Consider the following 27,314-nt stretch of genomic DNA (forward strand, 5'->3'; position numbering starts at 1 on the left):
AAGGACTTAGGCACCTAAGAAAATAGGCATATTTATCTAGTGCAACTTTAACCATATCTAGTAGGATGAAGAAGTAGCTTCGTGTAAAAATCTGTCTTGCCCGTTTGACCATGATACTAAGCTCAAGGCTAAAAGGTTCTTTCCAGAGGTGTGAGGATGTAACGGAGGTCAGACAGGAAGAGGTTCGTGTAAAAGCGTCACTTACCTAATCAAGAATAAGTAATGGTCAACCAAGATTCACGCCAGGAGGAAGAAGAAATTTCGTCACTTACTTCGAGCTCGCAGGACTGAAACACGTGAATGATGGGGTCATTGTCATCAATATTGACGATGACAAGAGTGACGTCTGCGGCCAGGGTCTCTCCGGCGGCTCTGATGATGAACATGTACAGCTGCATGCCGGGAGTCTCGTAGTCTTGTCTGGAAACATCATATTCATAGGTATATAAATAACAGATAGTTGTCCGTGTGGTTCCCGGCACGAATAGAAAAAAGAATAGGACCACTCCATCTCTTTCCCATAGATGTCGTAAAAGGCGACTAAGGGGTAGGCTTATAAACTTGGGATTCTTCTTTTAGGCGATGGGCTAGCAACCTGTCACTATTTGAATCTCAATTCCATCTTAAAGCCAAACAGCTGAACGTGGCCTATTAGTCTTTACAAGACTGTTGGCTCTGTCTACCCCGCAAGGGATATAGACGTGATTATATGTATGTATATAAATAACGCCTCTTTTCTGAACGGGGACTTCTGTTTCCACTTGCATGCTTCTTTCGAGTCATCCACATTCATAACTCTCTTCATGCAAGCTCGTCGGTTTCGAGTATGTTTCATTCATAATTCATGCTAATGTACGCTAGTGATGTAAAATGTCTTCCACGATTCTCGAGCTTGGAACTTGACTATGGTAATCTAATTGCCAAGTTACCTTTCTGTTATGACGAGATACCAGTGGCCATCATCACCTCTCCTGATGACGGGGCCGAGCAGCACGTACGAACCGGAGAGGAATGAGATCTCAGGCACAGCAGTTCCTGTGGACGCAAAATTTTACATTTGTTATTGTATGCTGCAGTGTAGTTTGTTCCGCGGCTTCTTCTACACATGCGCTTTGGAAGCGGTAGTAGTTATAATTAGATTTAAGTGATGTGACGTCAATTAGTGATACCTTGTATACGCTTTTGAAAATAAATCTATTCTATTCTTGTAGTTCCCGGCACTTCAGAATAGGACCACTCCTGCTCTTTCCCATGGATGTCGTAAAAGGCGACTATGGGTGTAGGTGCACATTAGTCTAGTGCAAGCTCCATGCTGGTCTGGTAGCCAAGAAAAAACATAGGGTATAGCAGCTTCATTTGCTTCTCTTCCTGTGCAAATCGTAAAAGTCAATCAAGGTTAAGACTCATGAACTTGGAATTTTCCTTTGAGTAAATCGATGAGCTTACAATCCGTCCCTATTCGAATCTCAATTCTATCATTAAGCCATACGGCTGTACGGGGCATTTCAGTCTGTTCGAGATTGTTGACTATGTGTACACTGCAAAGTATAAAGACGATTATACATACAGGGTGACTTTTAATTCAACTGCATAAATTTAACTGTTAAGTGTACTCATCTAAAGGATATTTAAAAACGTTAATAGAAAAATATCAGTTCATATTTCAGAAAGTACGAAAAAAAATAAAAGTATTAAAACCCACGATCCTTAATACGTAATATCACCCCGGCCGGCGGAAAAGCGACGCGTAAGATTCAGAGGTCAACGACACAATTCATTCAGCTGAGCGATCTCGACAACTCTGTACTTTACTTGATCTTGATACTAGAAAAATAATTTATTTTTCAGACATTTATTTACATGTTTAGTTTTAATTTCTTTTGGTAGTATTGGTCTTTAATAAAGCGTGTGACGTAGTTTTTGAGGGTTTTTTAAATGTGAAAATGATGACGTTTAATTCAAATAAAAATAGGCTCAAACGGCTCAGAAGCATGGGTATAGTCTATGTTTAAAAGGATGCAGTTGTTTCAAATGTCACCCTGTATATACGTAAGGAAGTATGAACTTCGTTACCTTCATAGTTCAGCCGAGCTATATACACGTCGCCCTCGATTTCCTCGTCCATGTATATAACCTGAGACGGGGTGCCGTCCTCCATGGGATAGTTATCCACGCACACTTCCTCCCGCTCCGGGTTCACCGGGAAGAGCGGACGCTGGCTCCATGGCACTCCTGGAATGATGAGATTTAAAATGTAGGTATGTATAATTTTTTTTTAAACTGCTGCACGTCGCCTCACAGATTTTCAATTTTATCTACTTTATTTATTATATGTTTATGAGTTAACTGTCGATTGGTGCCGTATGGTTTCAGGTATTTGGAAATCCTCTTGTCGGCGATGGACTAGCAAACTGTCACTATTTGAATCTCAATTCCATCATAAAGTTATACGGCTGAACGTGGCCTTTTAGTCTTTTCCAGATTGTTTGCTCTGTCTACCCCGCAAGGGATGAAGACGTGACTTTATGTATGAATGTATGAGTTAACTGACCTGCATCGGGAATCGTCAGTTCAGGCCGGTCGGGTCTGGGTATCTCTGTCATCCAAGAGCATCGCGCTGTTAAAAGTTATAGGAAAATGGTTTAGTTAGTGGAGTTTGGTGTGCGGAGTCGAAGGGCTTATTTTGTTTGTAATATTTTGCTTGTACATATAAAAGCACACAAAGATACAGTTAATTAATTAATAAGACAATAAATATAAACGCGGTTTTGTCCCATTTAGGGATCTCTTCCAGGCAACCTTTGAATAATTGAGAGGAGAATTACTAGAATATGGTAGAAGTACGTACAAATCCTTAGTGATAATTTTACGAACATTGACAAGGCATATAAGTCATACGATGGGCAGCTTACAGCGATGATCACAAATATGTTACAGTCTTTAACCTGTGTTGCACAATAAATATATTTGATTTGATATGTACAATTTCACTTTCAGTTCAACCCAAGAGGTAGAAAAATAGTGGAAACAAAGAAATAATTATTGCCTTATCGACGACTGCTTTTGTTGCTATCCTCTTTAAAATAGGACTACTCCATATCTTTCTCATGGATTTCGTAAAAGGATACTAAGGGAAAGGCTAATAAACTTCGGATTCTTCTTGTAGGGTTCGATGGGCTAGTCACTATTTGTATTTCATTTCCATCATTAAGCTCAACGTGGCCTTACGTTCTTTTCAAGACTGTAAGCTGTGTCAAACTACGCATGGGATAGAGACGTGATTGATGTAAGCATGCTTTTGCGCATTAGATTAGAACGTTATTAACGTTTAAAGAATAGTGTTTTGCTTCACCAACTATCAGATAGACAGTATATAGAACCTATCTAGGTGTTATATCAGTTAATTATACGAAACGTCTCCCGTCTCATTTTTGTGCTCCGAGAACCTTACCCTGGTATAATTGTTTTGTCATGTTTGCATTAGCTGTTTCCTTTTTTTAAACGCCTTCAAAAAAGGTTGTTCTCAGTTTGACCTGTATGTTTGTATGTTTATCAGCGATTATATCTCGCGTTTCGTTGAACCGATTTTAATGCAGCTTCATGCAAGAAAGTGTTTGTTACACTTAGGACAAAGTTTTAGAAATTTAACCGAAAAAAAAGAGTATATCGATTGGAGGTTGTTCTCTTTTTACAAAAGTTATCCATACATGTCTTTTTATATTTCATAATGTTACCTTTGTCACTTGCTATGCAAAAGTTAAATACAAAGGTTACAGATTCAAATAACATAACAAAATACAATCTTTAAATGCATCTTCCGATTTTGGTATGTTGCAATTACAACTTCAAATTTTTAAGTTAATTTGTTCATTTTTATAATGGGAGAAGATATGCTGTCACAATAAAAAAAAAATACGGGAAGGAAAACGTCACGTCAAGCAAATAAATGTGCAGCCATAATCAAATAAGGGTCAAGTTCAATGGTTCCGTGTAAAAAATCTGGCGTACACAATTCAAGGGAGGTAACGATGTAATTAGGAATGACTCCAAGAAAAATAAGTCTCAATTAATAATTGAACGTACATAAACTTTTGGAAGGGCGCAACCGGGACAAACCTCAATAGGATGATTACATATAATGAATAACAAACTTACAGGACTGCGCTTGCGCATAATTTGTGAGTGTTGCCAACAGAAGCAACACAAAAGCTGCCTGACGGCCATTAATCTCCATTTTGCATACTTATGAAAATAAAAATGATTTTTAGTGTCATTAATAACTAAATTCACAATAAAAAACTACACAAGCACTTGTTCACATTTATTGGCAAATCGTATTTTGACTGAAATTAAACAACTTTAATGAGGAACTCCTTAACATAAACGCTATTATTGAAAACTGAATCATTACGAATTTTGTCACATCGATTTAGATAAGATACCTATTAATGATTATTCACATTCATACATATATAAATGTTATTATTCTATTCCCGCTAAGATAGCACGAGTAAATAGATTAAGCTACGATTAATTTGCAAATTTCTTATAATAAGTAGGTACTTTAAAGCAGAACCCAATAAAATCACTTCTATTGTCACCTGGTAGTATTTCTTATCGTGGTTATGGGCAGATCCCGAGATCCTCTCCAGAGGAAATGATACCACCGGGACTAACGTCAAGATGATGAAGGCAACTAAGGAAGGAAATAATCATTTCGCATAACCGTTTAAACCGACTTAAAATAAGGAGGTTTTAACATTAACATTATTAAAAAATATGCGAAACGATGATGTTGTCCGTAAAAGCTTATGGGACTCATTATGGACCCTTAAAAATAGGCGGATACTAAAAAGGGGTGAGAATTCTTACAGTAGCAAAGAGTAGCAGATAGAACAACAGACTAAAACGCTAATAATAGCCTTTGTACAAAAATTTCTTTTGTATTTATATATTAGGTTATATGTAAGTTCCTAAATAAATTTAAAAAAAAAGTATGTTTAAATATAAATATAGTTATATTTTTATTTCGTCCAACAACTGTGCAGAGCGAAAAACGTCATGAGAACACTTTAACATTTGTTTATCGACGCCAATCAATCTGCGATAACGTTGATAAGGCTATTAATTGCGCATGGCGATAAGACACGATAAACGCATTTACATATTTGTAAGATATTGATCATCATTTAATAAGAATTTATTTGTACCGTGATAAAACCTTTTTATTTTTGAGTACTTAAGCATAGGTCTTTAACTAGCTAAACGTGGCCTTTGCCTTTTGATGTGTATATACATATATACATAATACAGTCACGTCTTAATCCCTTCCAGGGAAGACAGTGCCAACAGTCTTGAAAAGATTTAAAGATTTGATATGTCATTCAGCTAAACTATCAATTACCACTGTTGACTTTGGTTTCCAACGTCTGTCTAAATTTGACGCGCCTTCTGTGGCGCAGGGGTAGTACGATTGTCTGTGACGCAGTAGGTCCTGGGTTCGAATCTCGGCCAGGGCATGATAAGAAACGAACTTTTCTTGATTGGCCTGTGCCTTGGATGTTTATCTATGTAAGTATTTATTATAAAATATAGTATATCATTACACGAGTGTCGAACTTACTTCGAGGCTACAGCAATATTTATTAATTTATTATTCCCCGTGGGTGGTACAGGGGTGTCCCTATAGAGGATAAGTGGTCACTCTAGCGTTCCTGGCCTCTTTTATTGACTTTCCATCTTTGAGAATTGTTATCGTTATAATCTCGTCATGGAATCAGGAGTGTGCGCCGGCGCCGGTAGCGCGGTAACGCACGTACATATGCCAGGAACAAAAACCAGAATTGTGTAATTTTGACTTTAAATTTGCTGTATGTTACTTTTAGAGCTAGGAGTAATTAATGCATATTATGATCTCACTTAATCCAGGGTCATTGTCCAAAGACGCACCCGGGCTTCTCTCTAGAGAGGTGAAGGTGTAACCACTAGAAGGCCCTATACCCTACACCTATGACAGCGAATCAGCCTTGAACTGAAATATATTATTATTTCTTTCAATCAATCAAATAAGTAATTAAAATAAGTAAATAATTAATTAAAATATTCCACCTCGACCACCTTCCACCTTAACCTCGTGGACCAAATAATACACAACTCATATCCACTACATTTGAGTGTCTTCATTTGGCAATTTATTATAATGTTACTTTGTTTACAAATGCTATTAATTCTTTCGAAATAAATAAAATTGAAAAGGTAAACTTAGCGTAGGTTAGGAACACGTAATTAATTAAATTAATTAATAAATAGGGGTAAACAGTAAACATAGATATGTCTTAACCTGCATTTAGATTTATTGCTAGTTAGCCGTATCTTTATTTAAATGGTCCAAGCTAACGATCTAAGGAGTAGTTAACAGCGGAGCAATTAGGACATTAAATTAAACATTCTATATATTTAATTTAATAGTTAGTTATTATATTTTAGTTATGTTATTATATTTTATTCTGGGCGTTAATCAAAGTTACATCTACACCTCTATAGAGAGAAGTCTAGGGTACCTACACCATAGATGCATGAACCCTTTCTTGGGATCAAAAATTTAATAATATATTAGTTTTTCACTTATTTAGGATAGCTTCTCTTTATTATTAAATAAAATCAGATATAATTACTCTTAAGTTATCTAAACCCATGTTAAACTAAAGCGTAAAACTCAATTCTAGATTAGGGAAAGTCAGGACTCAAATCTGACTTCCTACGGATTTTTCCCCTTTAAAATTCAATAACTCTGAAAAAATTAAGTCATTAGTAGATGGCTGATATAGGATTTAAACCTGTGCCTCCACGCGCATCACGCATTTTATTTTTACTTTTACTTTCGGCATTTCGACAACTTACTAGTTCTACATTCATTCATGTTTTTTAATGTAGACAATGTGCATTCGTCCATGATTTAGATTTAAGAGATCTATATTTGTACATTGACGTCCGATGAAAATGCTGCAGTGTAGTTTGTTCCGCCGCTTTTTCTACACATGCGCTTTGGAAGCGGTAGTAGTTATAATTAGATTTAAGTGATGTGACGTCGAAGGAAAGGAAAGTAAGGGCCATAATAGAACGACACAGGGGACCAAAAGTGTTTAGGAAGCAACTCGAGCCCGGCTGCCAAGTTATCGCCAAACTAAAAAACAAAGATGGGAACTTGATTGTGGACAGATTGCAAGTGCTTAAGGTGATAGAACACTATTACTCCAACCTCTACGCTCAAAAAACTAACGAACCAGACCACACCAACCGCTTAACTATTAGAAATGTAGGATCAGAAGATATTCCTGAAATAACGAAAGAGGAAGTAATGTTTGCTCTTTCCAAACTTAAAAATGGAAAAGCGAGTGGCGAAGACGGGATACTGCCCGAAATGCTCAAGGAAGGCGGAGAAAAACTCTTGGATGCCCTAATAGTTCTCTTCAACAGATGCCTACATTCAGGAGATCTACCGGAAGGTTGGAATAGCGCTGTGGTAATTATATTGTACAAGAAAGGATGCAAGACGGACTTAAATAATTATAGACCCATAAGTCTGCTATCACAAACCTACAAGCTCTTCTCCAAGATTATCACCACCAGGATAACACCTAAACTGGACTTCTACCAACCAATCGAGCAAGCAGGCTTTAGAGCGGGATACAGCACAATAGAGCACATTCTGGCAATGAGAGTCCTCATCGAGAAAACTACCGAGTATCAAATGCCACTGTGGTTGGCATTCATTGACTATAAAAAGGCGTTCGACAGCGTGGAAACTTGGGCCGTACATAACTCGCTAAGGAACGCAAGAGTTGATCATAGATACAACCAGCTGATCGCCAGAGTTTACCAAAACGCTAAAATGAAAGTGTCAATACCGCAGATGACAAACCCTATTAACATCAAAAGGGGAGTAAGACAGGGAGATAACCTATCGCCTAAATTGTTTACGCTGGTTGTCGAGGACGTATTTAAAAAACTGAATTGGCAAAAACGAGGTATTTCCATATCAGGTGCACGTTTAACCAACCTTCGATTCGCGGACGACATAGTCTTATTTGCTGACAACCCTACTGAACTACAAGAGATGATCGAGGACCTACACAACACATCATTACGAGTAGGACTGGAGATGAACCTCGATAAGACCAAAGTTATGACATCCGAACAACAAAACAACATCAGGATTGAAGTAGGAGGGACAGAAATTGAGCAAGTCCAAAAGTATGTGTACTTGGGTCAAGAAATTAAAATAGGCAAAGAGAACCAGTGTACCGAAATCGACAGACGAATAAGACTGGGGTGGGCAGCCTACTCCAAGCTTGAATATGTTTTTAACATGAACCTGACGTCACGACAAAAAGCCCAAATTTTCGACCAGTGCATACTACCCGTCCTGACATATGGCGCCGAAACCTGGGTGACTACCCAAGAAGTGATACACAAGCTTGGGGTGGCACAAAGGCATATGGAGCGGAAAATTGTAGGCGTCTGTCTGAAAGACCGTGTGACCAATAAGGACCTAAGACGGCGCAGCAAAGTCACGGATGTCGGCAGAAGAGTTGCGAAGCTCAAGTGGGAATGGGCTGGTCATATTGCCAGGAAGTCTGAATCTTGGTGCAAAAGATTGCTAGATTGGAGACCTTGGGACCAAAAGCGACCCAGGGGAAGGCCACAAATGAGATGGAAAGACGACATCAAGCAGGTGGCGGGCAGCAATTGGACTCTTACTGCCCAAAATAGAGAAGAATGGAAGGAGATGAAGGAGGCCTACATCAGAATGCTGATAGAAGAAGGCTAAGAAGAAGAAGAAGAAGATGTGACGTCAAAAAGTGATACCTTGTATCCAATTTTGAAAATAAATCTATTCTATTCTATTACGGTTTTTTTTACTAAGAGAACATTATTAAAGGAAAAATAAAAATAAAAATTCAGTAAAAACCACCTAAATTAATTCTAACCTTAAATTTTAACCCACCTTCCCAATTTATAAATGTCCGCTTCGCTCCTCAGCACCCATCCCCGTTTAGGCCGCGCGAGGCGTCATCTGGTGTCACATCAACGTCACAACACAATTGGTCTCGTCTTTCCACATCAGTGACTTGCAGAGTACGTACATTATCACGGAGAAACATCGAAACAAGCAATCAGTGAGTGTTTTATTATTTTCTATTTAATTTACTTATTATTAAGGGTTATTTTGACGGATTTTTCCAAAATATTTAAGCTTGATTGGCGGTTGATAGATGTTACATACAGTCCGCAATCAGATTAAGAGTACAATTACTTAGGTACATGATTTCGTAATGAAGTGTTTTTATAGTGAGATTTTTTATAGAACTTTAAACAAAAAAATGTTAAATATTTGTTTGTAATAAACTAAGACACTAAATTAAACATGAAACAGGCCACCTTGAAAGTACCTTCAAATAAAATAATACTACTTATATTTAAGGTAGTCGGTACTCGAAATGTATGTGACAAAATCAAAGAGTTTAAATTAAGGCATACTTAGAAATTTAGACTAATCATTCTGTGTATGTTTTTTTTTTGTTGCTAAACATGTTTCTCACAACTATTTTTTTACATTGTTTCTCTTTTAGACTTTTATCCCCATTGGGAATGTAGTTGCTGCACTAGGGATGCTTGTTCCCTTAGTTGCCCTTTACCATATTCTTATCTATAAATGAATGTGATATTCATCTTAAAGAAATACAGAAAAAAACACGTCTCTTTAAGCTCGGGTAATAAGTCATATTAATTAAAATGTCATCAGAATCGCTAAAGCGGTTTAACCGTGAAATTGTCACAGATAGACAGACAAACTGACTTATAATATAATTGTCTATAAGTTTATGTCGAGAAGATTAGTTCTTTTATTTGCTGACGCTTTTTATCTATGCCTCGTGTGGGTACCTACAATATAGACATTTTTTAGCACCACAGGTCATGTGGGTTTCAAGATTTCGTAATTCGTTTAGTGTGAGTGACCTTTCTACATGTACATACTTATAGGTAGATAACATGTCTGTGTATGTGTACAAAAACTTATCAGAAATAGTTATTTGGAACCAAAAAAAGTTTATAATATAATTTGAATATTTTATCGTCATTTGTAGGTAGACATTGGTCGGTAGTAAATAAACTGTCTTATAATTTATTTTTTGTTTTTAAAACTTATTTTTTTTGTGAAGTTTAAAGTGTGTAGTTAGGTACATAATTATAAACGTTGAATAATGAATTACCGACGTTAACGAGTATCATTTTCTTCGATTTAAAAAAAAAAATATCTTTACGTGAGTGGAGGACAAACAAATGAACTTCACAATAATTATTACAATGGATTCGGAGTCTCTTTTATTTGCAGTAAAAATAGTATCTTAAACCTTTGAACTCGAGATTTCCACGTGTATGATATAAATTAACAAAAAAATAAAATGGTCCGTTTTCTGTTTAAAAAAAATAACGGTACTATATGGTTTCCGGCACTAATCTTTCCCATGGATGTCGTTAAAGGCGACTAAGGGCTATCCCTTATAATCCTAAGCTTATAAACTTGGGATTACTACTCTTGTACGAGACGGGCTAGCAACTTGTCAATATTTGAATGTCAATTACATAATGAAGACATACCCAGATGAACGTGCACTTTGGTCTTTACAAAACTGTTGGCTCTGTCTAATCCGTACGGGATATAGACGTGACTAATAACATAAACAAAAAAAACAAACATGTGTATAAGACAAAGTGCTCGGACGAAACCTTAGACTTTGGACATCTCTCATTCGTTAAATAAATTAGGATATAAACTCCGTCGTTTATATGTTTAGTAATAAATTTAAAAAAAAAATTGTTGACACACTACATACGTTCATACATATAGTCACGTCTATATCCCTTGTGGACGTGCTTCAGTTTGAAAATATTCCTTTTGTAACTCCATCCAACTAACTTTAGTGACTTTGATTGCAATGAATGGAAGTTCAAGGGTTGCGCGTGATAACGTGCGGAGATACCGCGCTTTAATAAAACAACTAAAGTACCTACTTCAATAAATAAATATAATAAGAATTAACCGTTTTCAATTGTTTTTTTATTATTCAAGTACTTGAGTTATTGCCATGATTCACTAAGTGGAACATAAAGATCCTTTATATATTCAGTTGTAAATTAATATTCAAATTGGTAGAATAGAAAAAGATTTATTTACAAAATAGGATACAAGGTATCGTTTATTGACGTCAATACAACTTAACTACTAACTTATACTTGCTACCGCTTTCAAAGCGTAGGTGAAGGGGAAGCGGCGGAACAAACTACGCTGCAGCATTTTAACTTACGTTCACTTGTGCGCCGGATTTGCTCCTGTGAGAATTTTGCAGAAAAAAGAAGTGTGCTTTTTAGTCGAGACTTACCTAGTCTGGTTATGTTTATGTACCAAATATCAAATTCCGTTAAGTATTCTTTTAGCCGATTACCAAAAACGTTTAGCGGCACTATATGTCTTATTTTTCTGTTGTAATAGTTTGTGAATGTGTCTTAATTTAGAACTAAAGTATAATAATAGAATAACACAATAGGCATTCATTCAAAACTTCATTAGACTCAAGTACTACATTATTTTTGAATGGTTGAGCAGGAATGTAGTATGTTTTTAATATAAATTATTTATTCTCTGTTAATTTCTACTGGTAGGACAGAAAGGTTTAAGGGAAAATTGAATTGAATTTTATTCAATTCAATTCAAAATCTTTATTGCATATCATAAAGTGCATCAGTTGAATTACAGTTGTATAAAATTTTAATTTATTTTAGTAATTGTTGTTATAGCGGCCACGGAAATGCATAATTTGTGAAAAATTCAACTTTCTAGCTGTCACGTTTTATGAGATACGGCCTCGTGACAGACAGATGCACGGACGGACAGAGAGACAGTAATAGAGTCCCGTTAATACCTTATAGGTACGGAACCCTAAAAACTAATCAGAAATAAACAATTGTTTTTTTGTTGTGTAGTGTAGTGACCTTAATTATTAGTTACCTTTGGCCTCTTATTTGTATGTTTGTCTGTCTAACCTACTTAGTTTCTTCCCGGATCATGTTAAAACGGTTTCCGATAATGGACAACATGTAGTCGTCGATAACATCCGGGTTCCACGATAATTATGTTGTTTTTGAATTATTTTGTATCTGTATTTACAAAAGGTAAAGGTGACTGACATGTTTTATCATTGTACAACCGCTAAGTTTATCTTAAACCCATACTCTTTACATACATTTTTGTTTCCAAAGAATAAATTTAAAATTTGATTCTTTGGAATCAAATATTGAAGTAACGTTACGTTACTTCTGGAGATTTTAGATAAATTGCCAGAAGTAACGTAAACTACAGCTTTTATACTAAGAAATAAATAATGTACCTACCTACATATAATTAGAACAATCAGATTTAAGTTAGCACGGTGGTGAAGGCGGATTTTATAAATTGCTTAATACTTACCACCATTGATGTTATGTCAAATTGCAGAGCGAAATATGTTTTTTTTAAATAATACATTGTCTACGAAGACTTGTCTACCATTTTTCATAGAAACTTCGTAGCAAACTCGTAGTTGTTCGTAGAACCTCGTAGACACGTCTACGTTTTTTTTAATATGTTGAATTACGATGTTTTTGATATGATTGTATCAATTTTATAGGTGCCGGGGTAAACGGGCAAAAATACTTCTATCTAATAATTTGATTTCTGGTTATTCTGATTTTTTTAGAAATGCAGAACCTATGTTTGTTTGTAATGTGTTTGTAATTATTGTGTAGAAATTTACACAGCTACATATATATAATATGATTGCGAGTACATTTTGATATACACTGGTTTTATTTATATAAAGATACATATTTTTCAATTTGAATTGCATACATATCTTCACAATCTCGATTAACCTTCATCACGTTGATTTAGACCAGTGTGTCAGTCCAAATACACTATAAAATAGGCATTTATCCGGACATATGTCATCGCCAATTAAATTGATGACCTAATTCTCAATTTGTATGTAAGTACTTGAGTATCTCATTAAAGATATGTCGATGTTTTAAAACCAGAGATAACCCCTGATCACATCACATTAAGTACTTGATCATTTGGCGCCGTGAGAATTCACTAGTTTTATGTAATCTGTGCACTGGCCACATCGATCGTGTTGCTGAATTAAAAAATAACAAAAATTGAAATTAAAATTAAAAGAAATAAATCGAATGACGTTTGAATATCGCGCGAAAATAACAGTGACGACTAAAATGGCGGGAAATGGTGATGTTTATAAAAAATCCTTTAACGGGTCTTGTGCTTTTGGTGTCAATAAAAAGGTCAAGGGGTCCATTGCTAAGAAAGCTGAGGCATACTTACAAGCGGTTAACCAGAGTCAAGGGAGCCCTACAAAGAGTACGTGTCATTCATAATTTAAAAATAATAATTTAACACATGTGAATAATATCGTTATAATGTTCGTTATTACGTACTTACTTTCTCCATGGTTTAATATAGAAGGTAGCTACTTCGTTCAACACTCAATTATTTATTTTTTAAAAGCTTTTAAGTTTTTTATATTAGAACTTATTTATAATTTATTTAGGTACTTACGAACTATTTGTGTCTACAATATTCTGGAAGATATTATTTACGAAAGTTGATGCGATAAAAGAGCAATAAAAGAGATTATTTGGTGGATGCGCCGGGCTTCGAGGCGGGCGGCGCAGGCGCATGGTGATAAGCAAAATGATATAAGCGTCTATTTATAGTCCGATTTATATAGCAAGTGTCTAAAACTTGGGAACCTAAGCATAAGTTAAGCTTAGTTTTATATAGTATTCTGACGTAATTATAGGCAACATGAAAAATATATGTTGATGCTTACATAATTCTGAAAAATTTTCTCAAAAAATTTTTAATACCTACTTCAAACTACATTATATTTTTTTAATTAAAAAAAAATACGTCTCAAATGTTCATTTTCGAATTAAATTTCTGAAAAATATTGATCTAAGAAATAGTTATTTTTATTAAAATTATTACGATACGACTATTAATAAGGAGGGATTCCCCTGTTTTTTTAAGTTTGCATTATAATTAAAATGCGCATTGTCAAATGTCAGTAGGTTAAAAGTCATTTAAATCTTTGTACATCAACATAGTTATAAATTATAAAATTAAACCGATTCATTATGGCAAATTAAAAGCGTAACAAAAATGAACATGTGATTTGTATGCTTAAATACGAACCTCAGCTTTCTTTGAAGAAGGTTCAAATTGGAATATCTATTCTGTTTTTAAAATAAAAGGACATTCTCAGCACGCCTCTTTACTTCCCATACCTTCTTAACAATATATTTTTGTCTGTTTAGTGCCTGAACAAAAACCCACGTTAAAGTTGGAGGCGGTGTCGCGAGTCGCCGCTATACCCATCGTCGAGTCGGGGATCGATGTCACTGAGAAGATCTATCACAGGATCAAGGTACATATTTACAACATGGATGTAGAAAAAAGGCGGACGGAGTATTGCTACACGTCAAAATGAAGCACCAATAGTATGCCCACTATATATATATATACATGCCTCACGCACCCTCTCACCAATACTGTTAGAGTCGGCCGCCCTTAAGACAAAGATGCGTGATAGATTATCTCATTCACACATATGTACGTACAATGTCACCATTACGATGCTTCACTTTTTTCAAGGCACACTACGTCTGCCTTTTTTTCTACGTCCATGATCTACTACAACATACTCGTATTCTTTGCTATTATATCATAGGTGGTAGATAAAATGTATACTAAATTAAAAAAAATCACACAAACTCTGCATAAGTTTAATTTCTTCACGTTCTATTAGAAATAATATAAGTTCTATTACAAATTTTCTGTTATTTTTTAAGCGTTTTAGAAGCACCCATACAAAGCAACGTTTTATAGGGAAAAGTCGCATTCAGCTTTTATTATTATGATCCATAATGGGTAACAAGTCTCCTGCAATGGTTGCGGACAGACGGGAGTCGCTTCCTGTAAACCTGACTGACCCAATCTAGGATCATGCTCAAACGCATCCCGGGCTTTACTCCAGAGAAGTGAGGATTTTACCAGGTGTGACATAAGGAGAACGTAGAAAATTTCAACCAAGATCAAACATGTCTCCTTTTTTTATGTGCAATAAAAATCAGGAAATATTAAAACTTTGACTGGACCAATCCATATGCTTTTCATTGATGTCGTATAAGGTGACTAAGGAAAAGGATATTAATTTGAGATTCTTCATGTGGGGCCACGGGCTAGCAACCTGTCGCTATTTGAATCTCATATCCATTATTAATCCACACATCTGAACGAGGTCTTACAGTATTTTCAATATCTGTTTACCCCGCAAGAGATATAGTCGTGATTATATTATTGAGAAATAATATTTTTACCCAGCAATCGAACCCCCTGTTCCGCTGGTATCTCTCCCTGGGCGAGAGGTCCCTGGCGACCGGGGCCCAGCTGGCCCTTCCAGCGGTGATGCTGCTGGAGAGTCCCATCCACCAGCTGGACAGGTTCCTCTGCAAATCCCTGGACATCGTGGAAAAGACCGTCCCGTCTATATATTTGCCTCCTCAGACGGTAAGATGAACATATTTAAAAGGTTACCAATTTATTTTTTCAATATCTGTTTAATCTCCTATGTGTATTAAAGAACCTCCAAAACGCTTATAAAAATATTCAGACTGCTGTTTTAAACTTAATTATTTTCGTCCTAGTCACCACTTGATTGTTGACTTCACAACTTGGGAAATAAGTTTTTCTTTTTTGATGACCCATCACAATTTATAAAATCATAAAAAAAAACTTTTCCCTTGTTGCGAAACGGTTGCCTGATATGACTTAGCCTTGGTATTTTTTGATGCACTAGGTACAGAATAAATAATGGTACAGGCAGAGATTCGTCTTTACTGTGCCTCTTTTCTAGCCACAAAACTACTTTCATAGACTTAACAAAGTTCATGAAGATATTTTCATTAGTGTCACAAGTCTTTTTAACATTCACACAAAACAGATGTACTCGGAAACCCGGCAGTATGTCCTCCGTCGCGCGGACTCCGTCAAGCAGTCTTGGTATTTTTTTAAATACTCTAGGTACACAATAAATTATGGTACAAGAACATATTCCTCTTAACTCTGCCTCTTTTCTAGCTACAAAACTACCTTCATAGACTTAACAAAGAGTCTTTTTAACATTCAAACAAAACAGATGTACTCGGAAACCCGGCAGTATGTAGGTACTCCGTCAAGCAGTCTTGGTATTTTTTGATGCACTAGGTACAGAATAAATTATGATACATGCAGAGATTCCTCTTTACTGTGCCTCTTTTCTAGCCACAAAACTACCTTCATACACTTAACAAAGATCATGAAGATATTTTCATTAGTGTCACAAGTCTTTTTACCATTCAAACAAAACAGATGTACTCGGAAACCCGGCAGTATGTCCTCCGTCGCGCGGACTCCGTCAAGCAGTCTTGGTATTTTTTGATACACTAGGTACAGAATAAATTCTCTTAACTCTGCCTCTTTCCTTGCCACAAAACTACCTTCATAGACTTAACAAGGAGTCTTTTTAACATTCAAACAAAACAGATGTACTCGGAAACCCGGCAGTATGTACTCCGTCGCGCGGACTCCGACAAGCAGCCTTGGTATTTTTTGATACACTAGGTACAGAATAAATTCTCTTAACTCTGCCTCATTTCTAGCTACAAAACTACCTTCATAGACTTAACAAAGAGTCTTTTTAACATTCACACAAAACAGATGTACTCGGAAACCCGGCAGTATGTGCTCCGTCGCGCGGACTCCGTCAAGCAGCTGGGCACGGCCGTGCTGGACTCGCGCGTGACCGCCGTGACCGCCACAGCGCTGGACAGGGCGCTCACCACCGCGGACAAGTACGTCGACAAGTACCTGCCGCCTGACCACCAGGACGCCAATGATGGTGAGCGCAGACTATTAATCTAGTTTACATACATACATATGGTCACGTCTATATCCCTTGCGGGGTAGACAGAGCCAACAGTGTTGAAAAGACTGAATGGCCACGTTCAGCTATTTGGCTTAACGATAGAAGAGATTCAACTAGTGACAGGTTGCTAGCCCATCGCCTAAAAAAGAATCCCGAGTTTGTAAGCCTATCCCTTAGTCGCCTTTTACGACATCCATGGGAAAGAGATGGAGTGGTCCTATTCTTTTTCGTATTGGTGCCGGGAGCCACACGGCACAGTAGTTGCTTGTGTAGTTACCATGTTGCTTGTTATTTTGAACAACAAATTGAAACCGTTATGTCAATGATACAAAGCTTACTACCGCTATCAAGCAATTTCCGACAACCTTATAATTACAGGTAAAAGAAAAAAAAAATTGAAAATCTTCATCTACTGTAATTTATGGCTATAAGTGGGAGGTATTTTAGAATATGGGCTTAAGGCATGCCTGGAAAACCTAACATCAAAATTTGTTTCAAAAGCATTTAAATGTTTATTGGTGTACTTATTTCAAATACAATAAAATTATTTTTAATGTGATTATTATCATAGTTTCCATCAATAAAATTTTAAGTAAGTAAATCTTTATCGCAAATCAAAATTATCACTACAAACATTTCCGAATCGATAAGATTATATTTTTTTTTATTTTGGTCTTTTGTTAAAAAAAGAACATTCTTTATATTTCGTTGTAGAAGGGTACATTGTGTATTATATGTATTATCCTGTAGTATATTTATACTACATAGGTACAAATTGTCCCCATATTATGAATAAAATTATTCATTACATTTCTCAAATAATCTTGCAGACAAAACTATGCAAATATCTACTTAATAGAGATATAAAAATGAGAGTAATCATACATATAATCACGTCTATATAGTAATCACTATGTTATAAATGCCAAGTCATGGAATATTACAAACATAATTTGTTGTGGACAAACAAATAAATTAGTCAATCGGGAATATGATTTAATACACACAAGTAGGTATCCGGCCATCAAAGCGCCAAGCCCCGTATCAAACAGACTATTCCTAGGTTTATCTTCTTGCCTCTAGCCTCTAGGTCGTCCAATTATTATTATCAGGAATACAATTAACATTTTGACACTGTTATTACATCAATGTACCTCTGCCAATAACAGATAATGTAAGGTACGGCTTATGCGCTTCATTGCTGTAGGTAAATTTGAAACCTCAAGCTTTTTATCTGTGAAATAAAAAGTATTTTTTAAATTCAGGAAGGGAAATAAAGTTTTTCGATGATAGTATCTTTTCCCACCATCGGTCACTGTGTTGAACTACTTACTAAGTTTCAAGACTACTCTAATTTTGTACCAAGAACTGAACAGAAAAAGCAGAAGAGACCCACGGTAGCAGGTTACATCTTACCTCGGTGTAGTAACCAATTACCAAATGGTTTAAAATGTCGAGTTTGGAGGTTTATTCTTTCCCTCTGTCTTCTTTCTTCTCTCAAGTTCGATGAATATCAATATATTTGCAGAATCCTGTAGCCTTCCTATCAAAGAGCTTTACCTATGAGTTAAAAACTTATATGCCTCTCATTTATTCTCTTTAATAACTGATTAATTCCTTCGGATCATTCCTACTATCATGAACTTATAAATAGAATGCCGGAACTTTCGATGACATCACTCCTATAGGCAGATGCAGCATCCCTTATCATTCTCTGGTGACAAATTTACTCCTTATCAGCGCCGCCCACCGATGGACTCTGGCCTAAGATATCGCCTTCTAAATAGTTAATTAACTGGTATCTATATCCTGCACAATTTAAGTTATTGTGCCGTTAAAATGACTAATAGTATATCTAGAAATCGGGTAGACGATGTTTTCCTGGCCTTAATTAAGTGACACTTAGACGGCCTCCATATCAAAATTCTGATAACTGTATGAACCTGGCATAATAGGTAGTAGGTACTTACATAATGTAAGAGGTACTGCCCTATACAATGTTAGATTTTAGTGCTATACTGCTAAATAAGCTCCCTTTATTTGGAAAAAAAAATACTTCAGTCTTTGCGAGACTGTTGGCTCTGTCTACTCTCTAAGAGATAAAGGCGTGATTCTATGCATGTGTATATTATCAGCGACTGTCTGCAAAGGGCGTGCGGCACACGAGGCAGGCCCTCGCTGAGGCCAAGGCTATCAAAGAGCAGATTCACACGTCGTTGTCTTTACCATAAGAGCATCGGTTAACAATGAAACTAACCCATAGAAAATATTCATGGTCGTACCTAATGGGTTTCGAAACTAAGACTTATTAAAGTCAGTTATCACCTTTCGACCACCGATGCCCAAATTTAATCTCAGCTATCAATAAATAATTAAATAGTGGTGATAATAGTGACGGGGCCCGAGGCGGACGTGGAGGGGGGGTCGGGGCGGGCGCGCGCGGCGCAGGCCGTGCAGCACGGCGCGCGGCTCCGGCGCAAGCTGCAGCGGCGGCTCACGAGGCAGGCCCTCGCCGAGGCCAAGGCTATTAAGGAGCAGATCCACGTGTTGGTCTACGTTGCTGAGCTGGTGAGTATTTTTAGGTTATGAATTTAAAAGCTTATAATTTTTACATTTATAAGTTTTTTGGATGTACGATTTTACTGTTTTGGCGAAATTTTATCGAATCACCTATCTCTTGAAAGTTTGTTATTTGTTTGGGAACTTGGGCACATATGTAGGTAATTTCTGCGTAGAGAGTTAAAAATATGCATAAATATTTGTTGATTACCAAAATTTATCAGACACGAGAGCCTTTATATATATTCGTGGCCTCGGATTACTTTTTGATATGCAACAACATGATAATGAGAGATTTATTTAAAATAAACTTGCTGGACTAATTAGTTTTGTGATAACAACGTGATAAAACACAATCAAGTTCCGACAAGACTCGGCTCTGGATTCCTAAAATTCAGGAGTCCTAGAAAACGATTATACTTAAAAAGGTTGCCTAAAACCTGCTCAGGGTGGAACTTTGATAGACTATAGCTACCCTCTCTTATAATATTACGGTTAAACAAAAAAAATTGAGATGGGTTAGGCAAAACACATGCCTCGTCAACGAGAAAAAAATAGATTGTCATCTTGGTCCGTGAGAATGGAACGGCAAGACCTTATATATCGATACTTCAGTGTAGAAAAGGCGTAATCACCGCTTTTGGCTGAAACAGATCAGAATTTTACGCCATATCGATCTGTCTATTCAAAGTTACAATATTCTGAAAAAAAAATGTGTTTTACGGCCCATACTTTCCCTCACCTAAACCATATTTTCTTTCAAAAACTGATGTAAGTATGTGTCAATTACTTACATCGTGATTAATCGTGTCATAATTAAATTCCTTTTAAGACTTACTTAAAAAAAAATACAATATTCCTTTAACACCTTTCAATTTCGTACAATAATGTCAACATATGAATGATCGCTTTCAGATGTTGATTATGCTAACGTAAAAGTTTATTAACTGTCCCAGGTGGCGACCGACCCCGCACTCGCCTGGAAGAAAGCTAAGGAGTTGTACGCATCCCTTAGTCGCCCAGAGCCTGAGAACCAGGCTAGGCCGGCGACACTGGAAGAGTTGACAGTTTTGTTGGCCAGGGAGACGGCTCGCAAGGTTGTCCACCTCGTCAACTATACGCACACGGATTTGCCCAGGTGAGAACAAAAACTAAAGATACCTATGATGTATGAATATCAAAACTTAAAAATAACCGGGCAATTGACCAGCATTTTGACTGGATAAAGAATGAATGCTGTAATGAAAGTCACTGATTGAAAGTCACAGCTGACAGCCTCTGTGGCGCAGCGGTAATATGCTTGTCTGTGACATCGGAGGTCCCGGGTTCGAATCCCGGCCAGGGCATGATGAGAAAAGAACTTTTTCTGATTAACCTGGGTCTTGGATGTTTATCTATATAAGTATTTATTATAAAATACAGTATCGTTGAGTTAGTATCTCGTAACACAAGTCTCAAAGAACTTACTTCGAGACTAACTCAATCAGTGTAATTTGTCCAATAAAAAAAAAAGTAGATACTTAATGATAGTAATAGAATACGGAGCGCTTAGTTCATTTGGAGGATGAATGAAAGCAGCAACAAAACTCTAAGCAAATATATATATATTTATATTTATAATTTATATATATATATGTATAGAGTGTGAAAGGGAGGACCCACAGCCCCGAAGCTTAATGGCGGAGGGTGCTACTGGGAGCACGCCAAGGTTAGAGAGATTGTGCCAAACGTTCCATGGTCAAATCAAGAGTTTGTCAAAAGGGCACGCCAAAAGTACCCTAAACCGATGACTTTGTAGATATGAAGAGACAAGCAAATAAAGTATACGGGGTAATTAAAAAAGTCTATATCCTTTGCTGAGTAGACAGAGCCAACAGTCTCGAAAATACTGAATGGCCACAAAATCTCAATTTTCGTAATGTTTATATAGCGGATTTGAATCTCGGTTCTATCATTAAGCCAAATAGCTGAACGTGGCCATTCAGTCTTTTCAGGACTGTTGGCTCTGTCTACCCCGCAAGGGATATAGACGTGATCATATGTATGTATGTATGTTTATATAGCGCAGTGTGGTTTCCGGCTTTTTTTAGAAAAAGAATACGACCACTCCATCTCTCTCTCATGGATGTCGAAAAAGGCGACTTAGGGATAGGCTTATAAACTTGTTATTCTTCTATTAGGCGACAGGCTAGCAACCTGCCACTATTTGTATCTCAATTCTATCATTAAGCCAAACAGCTGAACGTGGCCTATCAGACTTTTTAAGACTGTTGGCTCGATCTACATCGTAAGGGATATAGGCGTGATTATATGTATGTATGTTTATATAGAAGGTACAATAATAAAAGTTTCCTCCAACAGGAATGTGCGTCAAGGCCTGTCAGTGGTGAGCAGTCACCTGTCTTCGGCCGCCGACGCCCTGCTGAAGGTAGTGTTGTCACGGCGGCCCGCGGATTTCAACTCGAGGAAATCCTTGCACGTTCATGTCAATGTCATCACCATACCTTTTGATAGTCAGTTCCCGATGTTAACTCATTGAATTTTCACATTCACACTGGGCATTCAATTAGCTAGTCTTATATTTTAAGTCTTTGTATGTTAGCTGTTTTATTTATTTCGTGGGATAAAGAGCCTTAGAAGCAGTTTTACGGACTTTTATTGTCAGATTTATTTAGTAAAATCTCTCTGAAAGTAGAATAAATAACTAATTCTTATAAATTATAATTTTCTCCATTTTATTATACACGGACTCATGTATTATCATGTCTGTTTTATATACAGGGTGTTTATTTTAAACCCCATACAATTTTTTTGAGAAAATTAATAAATTTTTTTTTAAGAACTCAAAATCGAGTTCCAAAAAAAAAAGCTCAACTATAAAAATTTAACAATAGCTGATGCCAATGCGCATTGTAGAGTAAATTCAAGGTTTTTATTAACAACTACCTATAAATATCTATAATAACCTTTTATTTCTCTTAAAAATGTAGATGGTATTGAAAAAGTATGTTTATAAAATACACAGATTACTAACATCCTGCTTAACCAAGAATCTGGCACGTGAGTATCGTGTGTTAATATAATAGTAAATAACGATTAATTTTATCATAATGTTTATTTTCTAACTGACCTTTCAGCTATTTCATTGCGTCTCTTACATGGGAAAGTTACTAGTTTCATAATCGGCTTGTAATTATAATAATAATTATAAAAACAACGATCATACGATAAGTCAAACCTATCAGTTATGAGTGTAGTGGGTCATTGCTGGAACATCACACTCCGACCTTTGGATCCAGCATTTTCGTAGCGTGCTATGTATTTATCTTCTCATGTAATCACGTCTATGCTGGTATATACCCTTGCGGGGTTGACAGAGCCAACAGCCATCAAAAGACTGAAAGGCCACGTACAGCTGTTTGGCTTGGTCATAGAATTGTGATTCAAATAGTGACAGGTTGCCAGCCCATCGCCTAGAGACGTCCATGGGAAAGAGATGGCGTGGTCCTATTCTTTTTTGTATCGGCTTTTATCACAACTACATATGCCGAAAACCACACGGCATATATAGTTGAGATAAAAGCTGAACGTGGCTGATCAGTCTTTTCAAGACTGTCGGCTTTGTCTACCCCGCAAGGGATGTGGACGTGATCATATGTACTAATAACTAACCATAATCGAGTATAGGTTGTGTTCCTCTGCAAAGGTTGTGAAGTTCAGACGAGACCTGACTTACTCAATCCACGGCCTCAAATATTCATAAAGTCACAGTCCCCACAAGATGGTGTAATTCTCATTGCAGTGGTTCTTTCACATGTAAATCTATACAAATATATTATAAAGCTGAAGAGTTTGTCTGAACGCGCTAATCTCAGGAACTACTGGTTTGAATTGAAAAATTATATTTGTGTTTAGTAGACCATTTATCGAGGAAGGCTTTTTAGGCTATTTATCATCACGCTGTATCTATACGGTGCGAAGAAATAATGAAAAAAACGGGGAAAATTATTCCTCCTTGAAGGCTTCAATGATGCCCAAAATAACTATTCCACGCGGACGAAATCGCGGGTACAGCTAGAGTCAGATATACATACATAAAATCACGCCTCTTTCCCGGAGGGGTAGGCAGAGACTACTTCTTTCCACTTGCCAAGATCTCTGCATACTTCCTTCGCTTCATCCACATTCATAACTTTTTTTTTTCATGCAAGCTCGGCGGTTTCGGGTACTTTTGACCTGACCCTTTACCAGGACGTCCTTAATTTGATCAAGATACGTTCGTCTAGGTCTTCCCACTCCGACCTTTCCCTCCACACTCTCCTTGTATATCTGCTTAGAGTCAGATAATCAACAAATAATTTCCGTATGCAGACGATGCCAGTGGAGACAGCTATGACGGAGGTGAGGGAGTGGCGCGGTAAGCTGCGAGCTCTGCTGCAGCAGCTGCAGGCCACCTCCAAGACCTACCTGGTGAGTGTGTCAGTGGGCGGCTGGTCCTGTAGGGACCGGCAGAGCTGCGGTAGCTATAGTTACCACACGAGGTGAGGGAGTGCGCGGTAAGCTGCGAGCGCTGTTGCAGCAGCTGCAGGCCACCTCCAAGACCTACCTGGTGAGTGTGTCAGTGGGCGGCTGGTGTTGTAGGGACCGGCAGAGCCGCGGTAGCTATAGTTACCACACGAGGTGAGGGAGTGGCGCGGTAAGCTGCGAGCGCTGTTGCAGCAGCTGCAGGCCACCTCCAAGACCTACCTGGTGAGTGTGTCAGTGGGCGGCTGGTGTTGTAGGGACGGTAGCTATAGTTCCAGATTTTTGGTGAAATGTTAGTGGCAAGACCAGCTATGCAGTTGTTATGCTATATTATTGGCACCGTAGTACGTACGGCGGGCGACACAAGGTTAGCATGACAAATGTCTGTTAAAGCATATTATGTAACTATGATAAAGATTTAATATGCGTACTTAAATCAAAGGTTGCACGCTTACCTTATACTGAATTATTATAAAACCTGAACTTTGTTTCTATTTTAAGCAATTTTTAATTTGATTTGCTCTGTCTTACAACAATACCTAGTTGATATCAATTTCAGAGTCCAAAAATACTTATTATTATTATTTCAGGTTTTGTCAAGGCAAACGTTTGTTGCCGTTTATATTTGTATTATCTTTCTTATTGTCTCACTGTGAAGGTTTCATAAGTTCCCCCTCCCCCAGGAGCACCTTGCTATCTTTTTGGCGGGAAACGAGGAGAGAGAAAAAATTACCCCGCGATCTGCGTACGAGCACAGAGACGACCTCGCGTCCATCAACGGAGTCAATTGAATCAGCCCCTCTAGGAGATATAGCTTTATGGAGAAGCTGCTTGATCTGATTAAATAAATTACAATTTTTGCCATAGCCAGTTGTCTTTGCCAATAAAAATAAATGAAATGTAAAAAAAACACAAAATTCAAATAAGTAATTGATTTTCTACCTACGTTGAAATATTGTACTTTATTTAATCAGAAGTAATTATTGTCGTTAAAATGATTTATGTTTTTATTTATTGATTAAAATTTTGGCATCTTAGAATTGGTGGTTGTTATATGCCTATCAATTTACCAAAAAAAAAAATGCGCTGAATGGTCAAACGTGACTAGAAGGGAAAACTTTTGGAGGGAAATTCTTCGTTCGTTTTATTACGTGATCTGATTTAATTTATCTAAATATAAGCAATGATCGTTAATTAACATGTTAAATTTATGTTCAATTTCAAACCCTATTATACGTATTACTTTTACTAAGTGCCTACTTATGTAATTCTTATAACCTTCTTTAATTTTAATTTCGACTGTTAATTAAAACCTAATCATTAATAATTAATCGTAAAATATACTTATAACGCATAGAATTTACTAATTTAGCTTTAAATTAGAGAATAATTTAGCTTTAAAATATTAAAAATTTTATAGCGAGCTAATAATTTACAGTTCAATTGTGTATTTTTGATGATTGTTATTTTGTTTTTTATTATTTTCTTATTATATAAAATAAATAAAAGACGTAACGTAATCGATTAATTATAATGTTAAATGTTTATTATATGCCTGTTTAAATAAACTATTTTTATTATTTCTTGGTGTTTTCATATCGCTACAGCTTGGAAAATTTGTAACCAATGGTATTTTATTTTTCGCGTAGTGAAAAGAAACTATAGAATTTGATGAATCCGTGAAGGAAAGCATAGTATTTAATACTGTCGTTACTTACCTATGTTATTAGGATGATTAATTGGAAGGTACCTACCTACCTATGAAGGTAAGTAATTCTTGCCTTGACAATTCAGGTTTTTAAAACGAATGAATATTGTGTGACATTTGAATTTTGGAAGTGTGAAAGAGTACCAACTCAAACTCTTTTCTACAAAAAAATATCAAAAATTATTAAAATAATTCTCACACCTTTCACCTCTATTCTGCAAAAGAAAAGTGAAGTGACTTATTTCAATAATTGACGTAAAATAATTTAAAAAAAAATCTGATGTCCATAAGAATTTTCTCATGATCTCATCATTAATCAAAAATATTTTACAATAATATAACAAAATTATCTTGATGGTCATAAAGAAGAAAACATTGAGGTTTGGATTACCTTAGATACCTTGCTAGATTTATTCCAAATTCCCGTGGGAATAGACCATGTCTAACCCTCAAAGTAAGGTCCACTGTGTGAGTATTGATAAAACTATTAAATACCTAATACTCTTTTCGCCTAATACTAGGTACAGCTAGCTACTTATCTATTATTAGGCGAAAGAAGAGGTAAGGAGAAGGACTCTGGGCTCTAAAACATAACAGTGGAGGTTGAACCAAAACACACAAATATGAGAGGTTACGAGCATGTAAAACAATTATTTATAATTTTTACGAGAATAATTTGGTAGCTTAAATTCACTTAAACTGCTCTGTAGAAATACTTAGTAAGCAAAGTACTCGTAGCAAGGGCTTAGAGAGTTTATTATGTTTAATTAGAGGCCGCCCGCGACTTCGTCCGCATGGAAACCCTATCAATCCCGCGGGAACTCCGTGATAAAAAGTAGCCTATATGTTATTCTGGGTCTTCAGCTACCTACATACCTAATTTCATCGTAATCGGTTCAGAAGTTTTTTTCGTGAAAGAGTTCTCTGATTGGCCCCGGGTTTGGGATGTTTATCTATTTTAATAGATATTTATTATAAAATATAGTGTTGTTGGGTTAGTATCTCATAACATAAGTCTTGAACTTACTTCGTGGCTAACTCCGTCTGTGTAATCTATCCCGTATCTATATACGGGAATCCCGTATCTAATACTATAAAATAAATAAATAAATACCTATGTACCATAAGTATACCTATGTATTTATTTATTTATTTTATAGTAATTTCTATATTATTCCGATTTCTAAGTCTATTTAATACATAGACTGTACGTAATTTAAAAATACTTATGTTAAATCTATACATGCCAACAGAATACGAACTGCGAAGAAATGGGTCTCAGTGGCAACGTGACCGACGAATGGCGTATGAAGACAACCATATGGATGCTGCTCATTGCGTTGCTGCTATGGGTCATAACCTACCTGCTCACTGTCATCGCATCGATGTACTTTAACTACGGCCTGCGCTACGGAACCAACTTTAGAACCTTGTTTTATTTG

The 27,314-nt window shown here is 36.5% G+C and overlaps 2 protein-coding genes across 6 annotated transcripts in view; one reads left to right on the forward strand and one right to left on the reverse strand.

Annotated features, from left to right (window-relative positions):
- Positions 1 to 4,423, reverse strand: part of LOC106136783 (cadherin-23) — a 40,752-nt gene extending 36,329 nt beyond the window's left edge. The window contains exons 1-5 of the mRNA XM_013337428.2: positions 4,156 to 4,423; positions 2,552 to 2,617; positions 2,074 to 2,232; positions 930 to 1,035; positions 273 to 420 (exon numbers count right to left, since the gene is read on the reverse strand). Of these exons, the coding sequence (XP_013192882.1) occupies positions 273 to 420; positions 930 to 1,035; positions 2,074 to 2,232; positions 2,552 to 2,617; positions 4,156 to 4,234 (558 nt within the window). The 5' untranslated portion in view covers positions 4,235 to 4,423. The remainder of the gene's footprint in view (positions 1 to 272; positions 421 to 929; positions 1,036 to 2,073; positions 2,233 to 2,551; positions 2,618 to 4,155) is intronic.
- Positions 4,424 to 5,273: 850 nt separating this feature from the next.
- On the forward strand, positions 5,274 to 25,702 carry LOC106136813 (lipid storage droplets surface-binding protein 1). 5 transcript variants are annotated; one of them, XM_060946292.1, is made up of 10 exons: positions 5,274 to 5,571; positions 9,043 to 9,179; positions 14,434 to 14,543; positions 15,500 to 15,685; positions 16,874 to 17,054; positions 19,462 to 19,649; positions 20,597 to 20,778; positions 22,002 to 22,068; positions 24,012 to 24,110; positions 24,848 to 25,700. In XM_060946292.1, coding segments are annotated over exons 2-10 (1,122 nt in total). In that variant the 5' UTR covers positions 5,274 to 5,571; positions 9,043 to 9,178; the 3' UTR covers positions 24,956 to 25,700. The 5 variants fall into 5 exon arrangements, with proteins under 5 accessions (XP_060802275.1, XP_060802274.1, XP_060802272.1 ...); XM_060946291.1 differs by lacking the exons at positions 5,274 to 5,571; positions 9,043 to 9,179 and adding an exon at positions 13,184 to 13,474 and having other exon boundaries at positions 16,895 to 17,054; positions 24,848 to 25,702; XM_060946289.1 differs by lacking the exons at positions 5,274 to 5,571; positions 9,043 to 9,179 and adding an exon at positions 13,184 to 13,474 and having other exon boundaries at positions 24,851 to 25,700.
- Positions 25,703 to 27,314: the final 1,612 nt, after the last annotated feature.

The sequence above is a fragment of the Amyelois transitella genome, chromosome 10 (genome assembly GCF_032362555.1).
Source record: "Amyelois transitella isolate CPQ chromosome 10, ilAmyTran1.1, whole genome shotgun sequence".
Taxonomy (NCBI): domain Eukaryota; kingdom Metazoa; phylum Arthropoda; class Insecta; order Lepidoptera; family Pyralidae; genus Amyelois; species Amyelois transitella.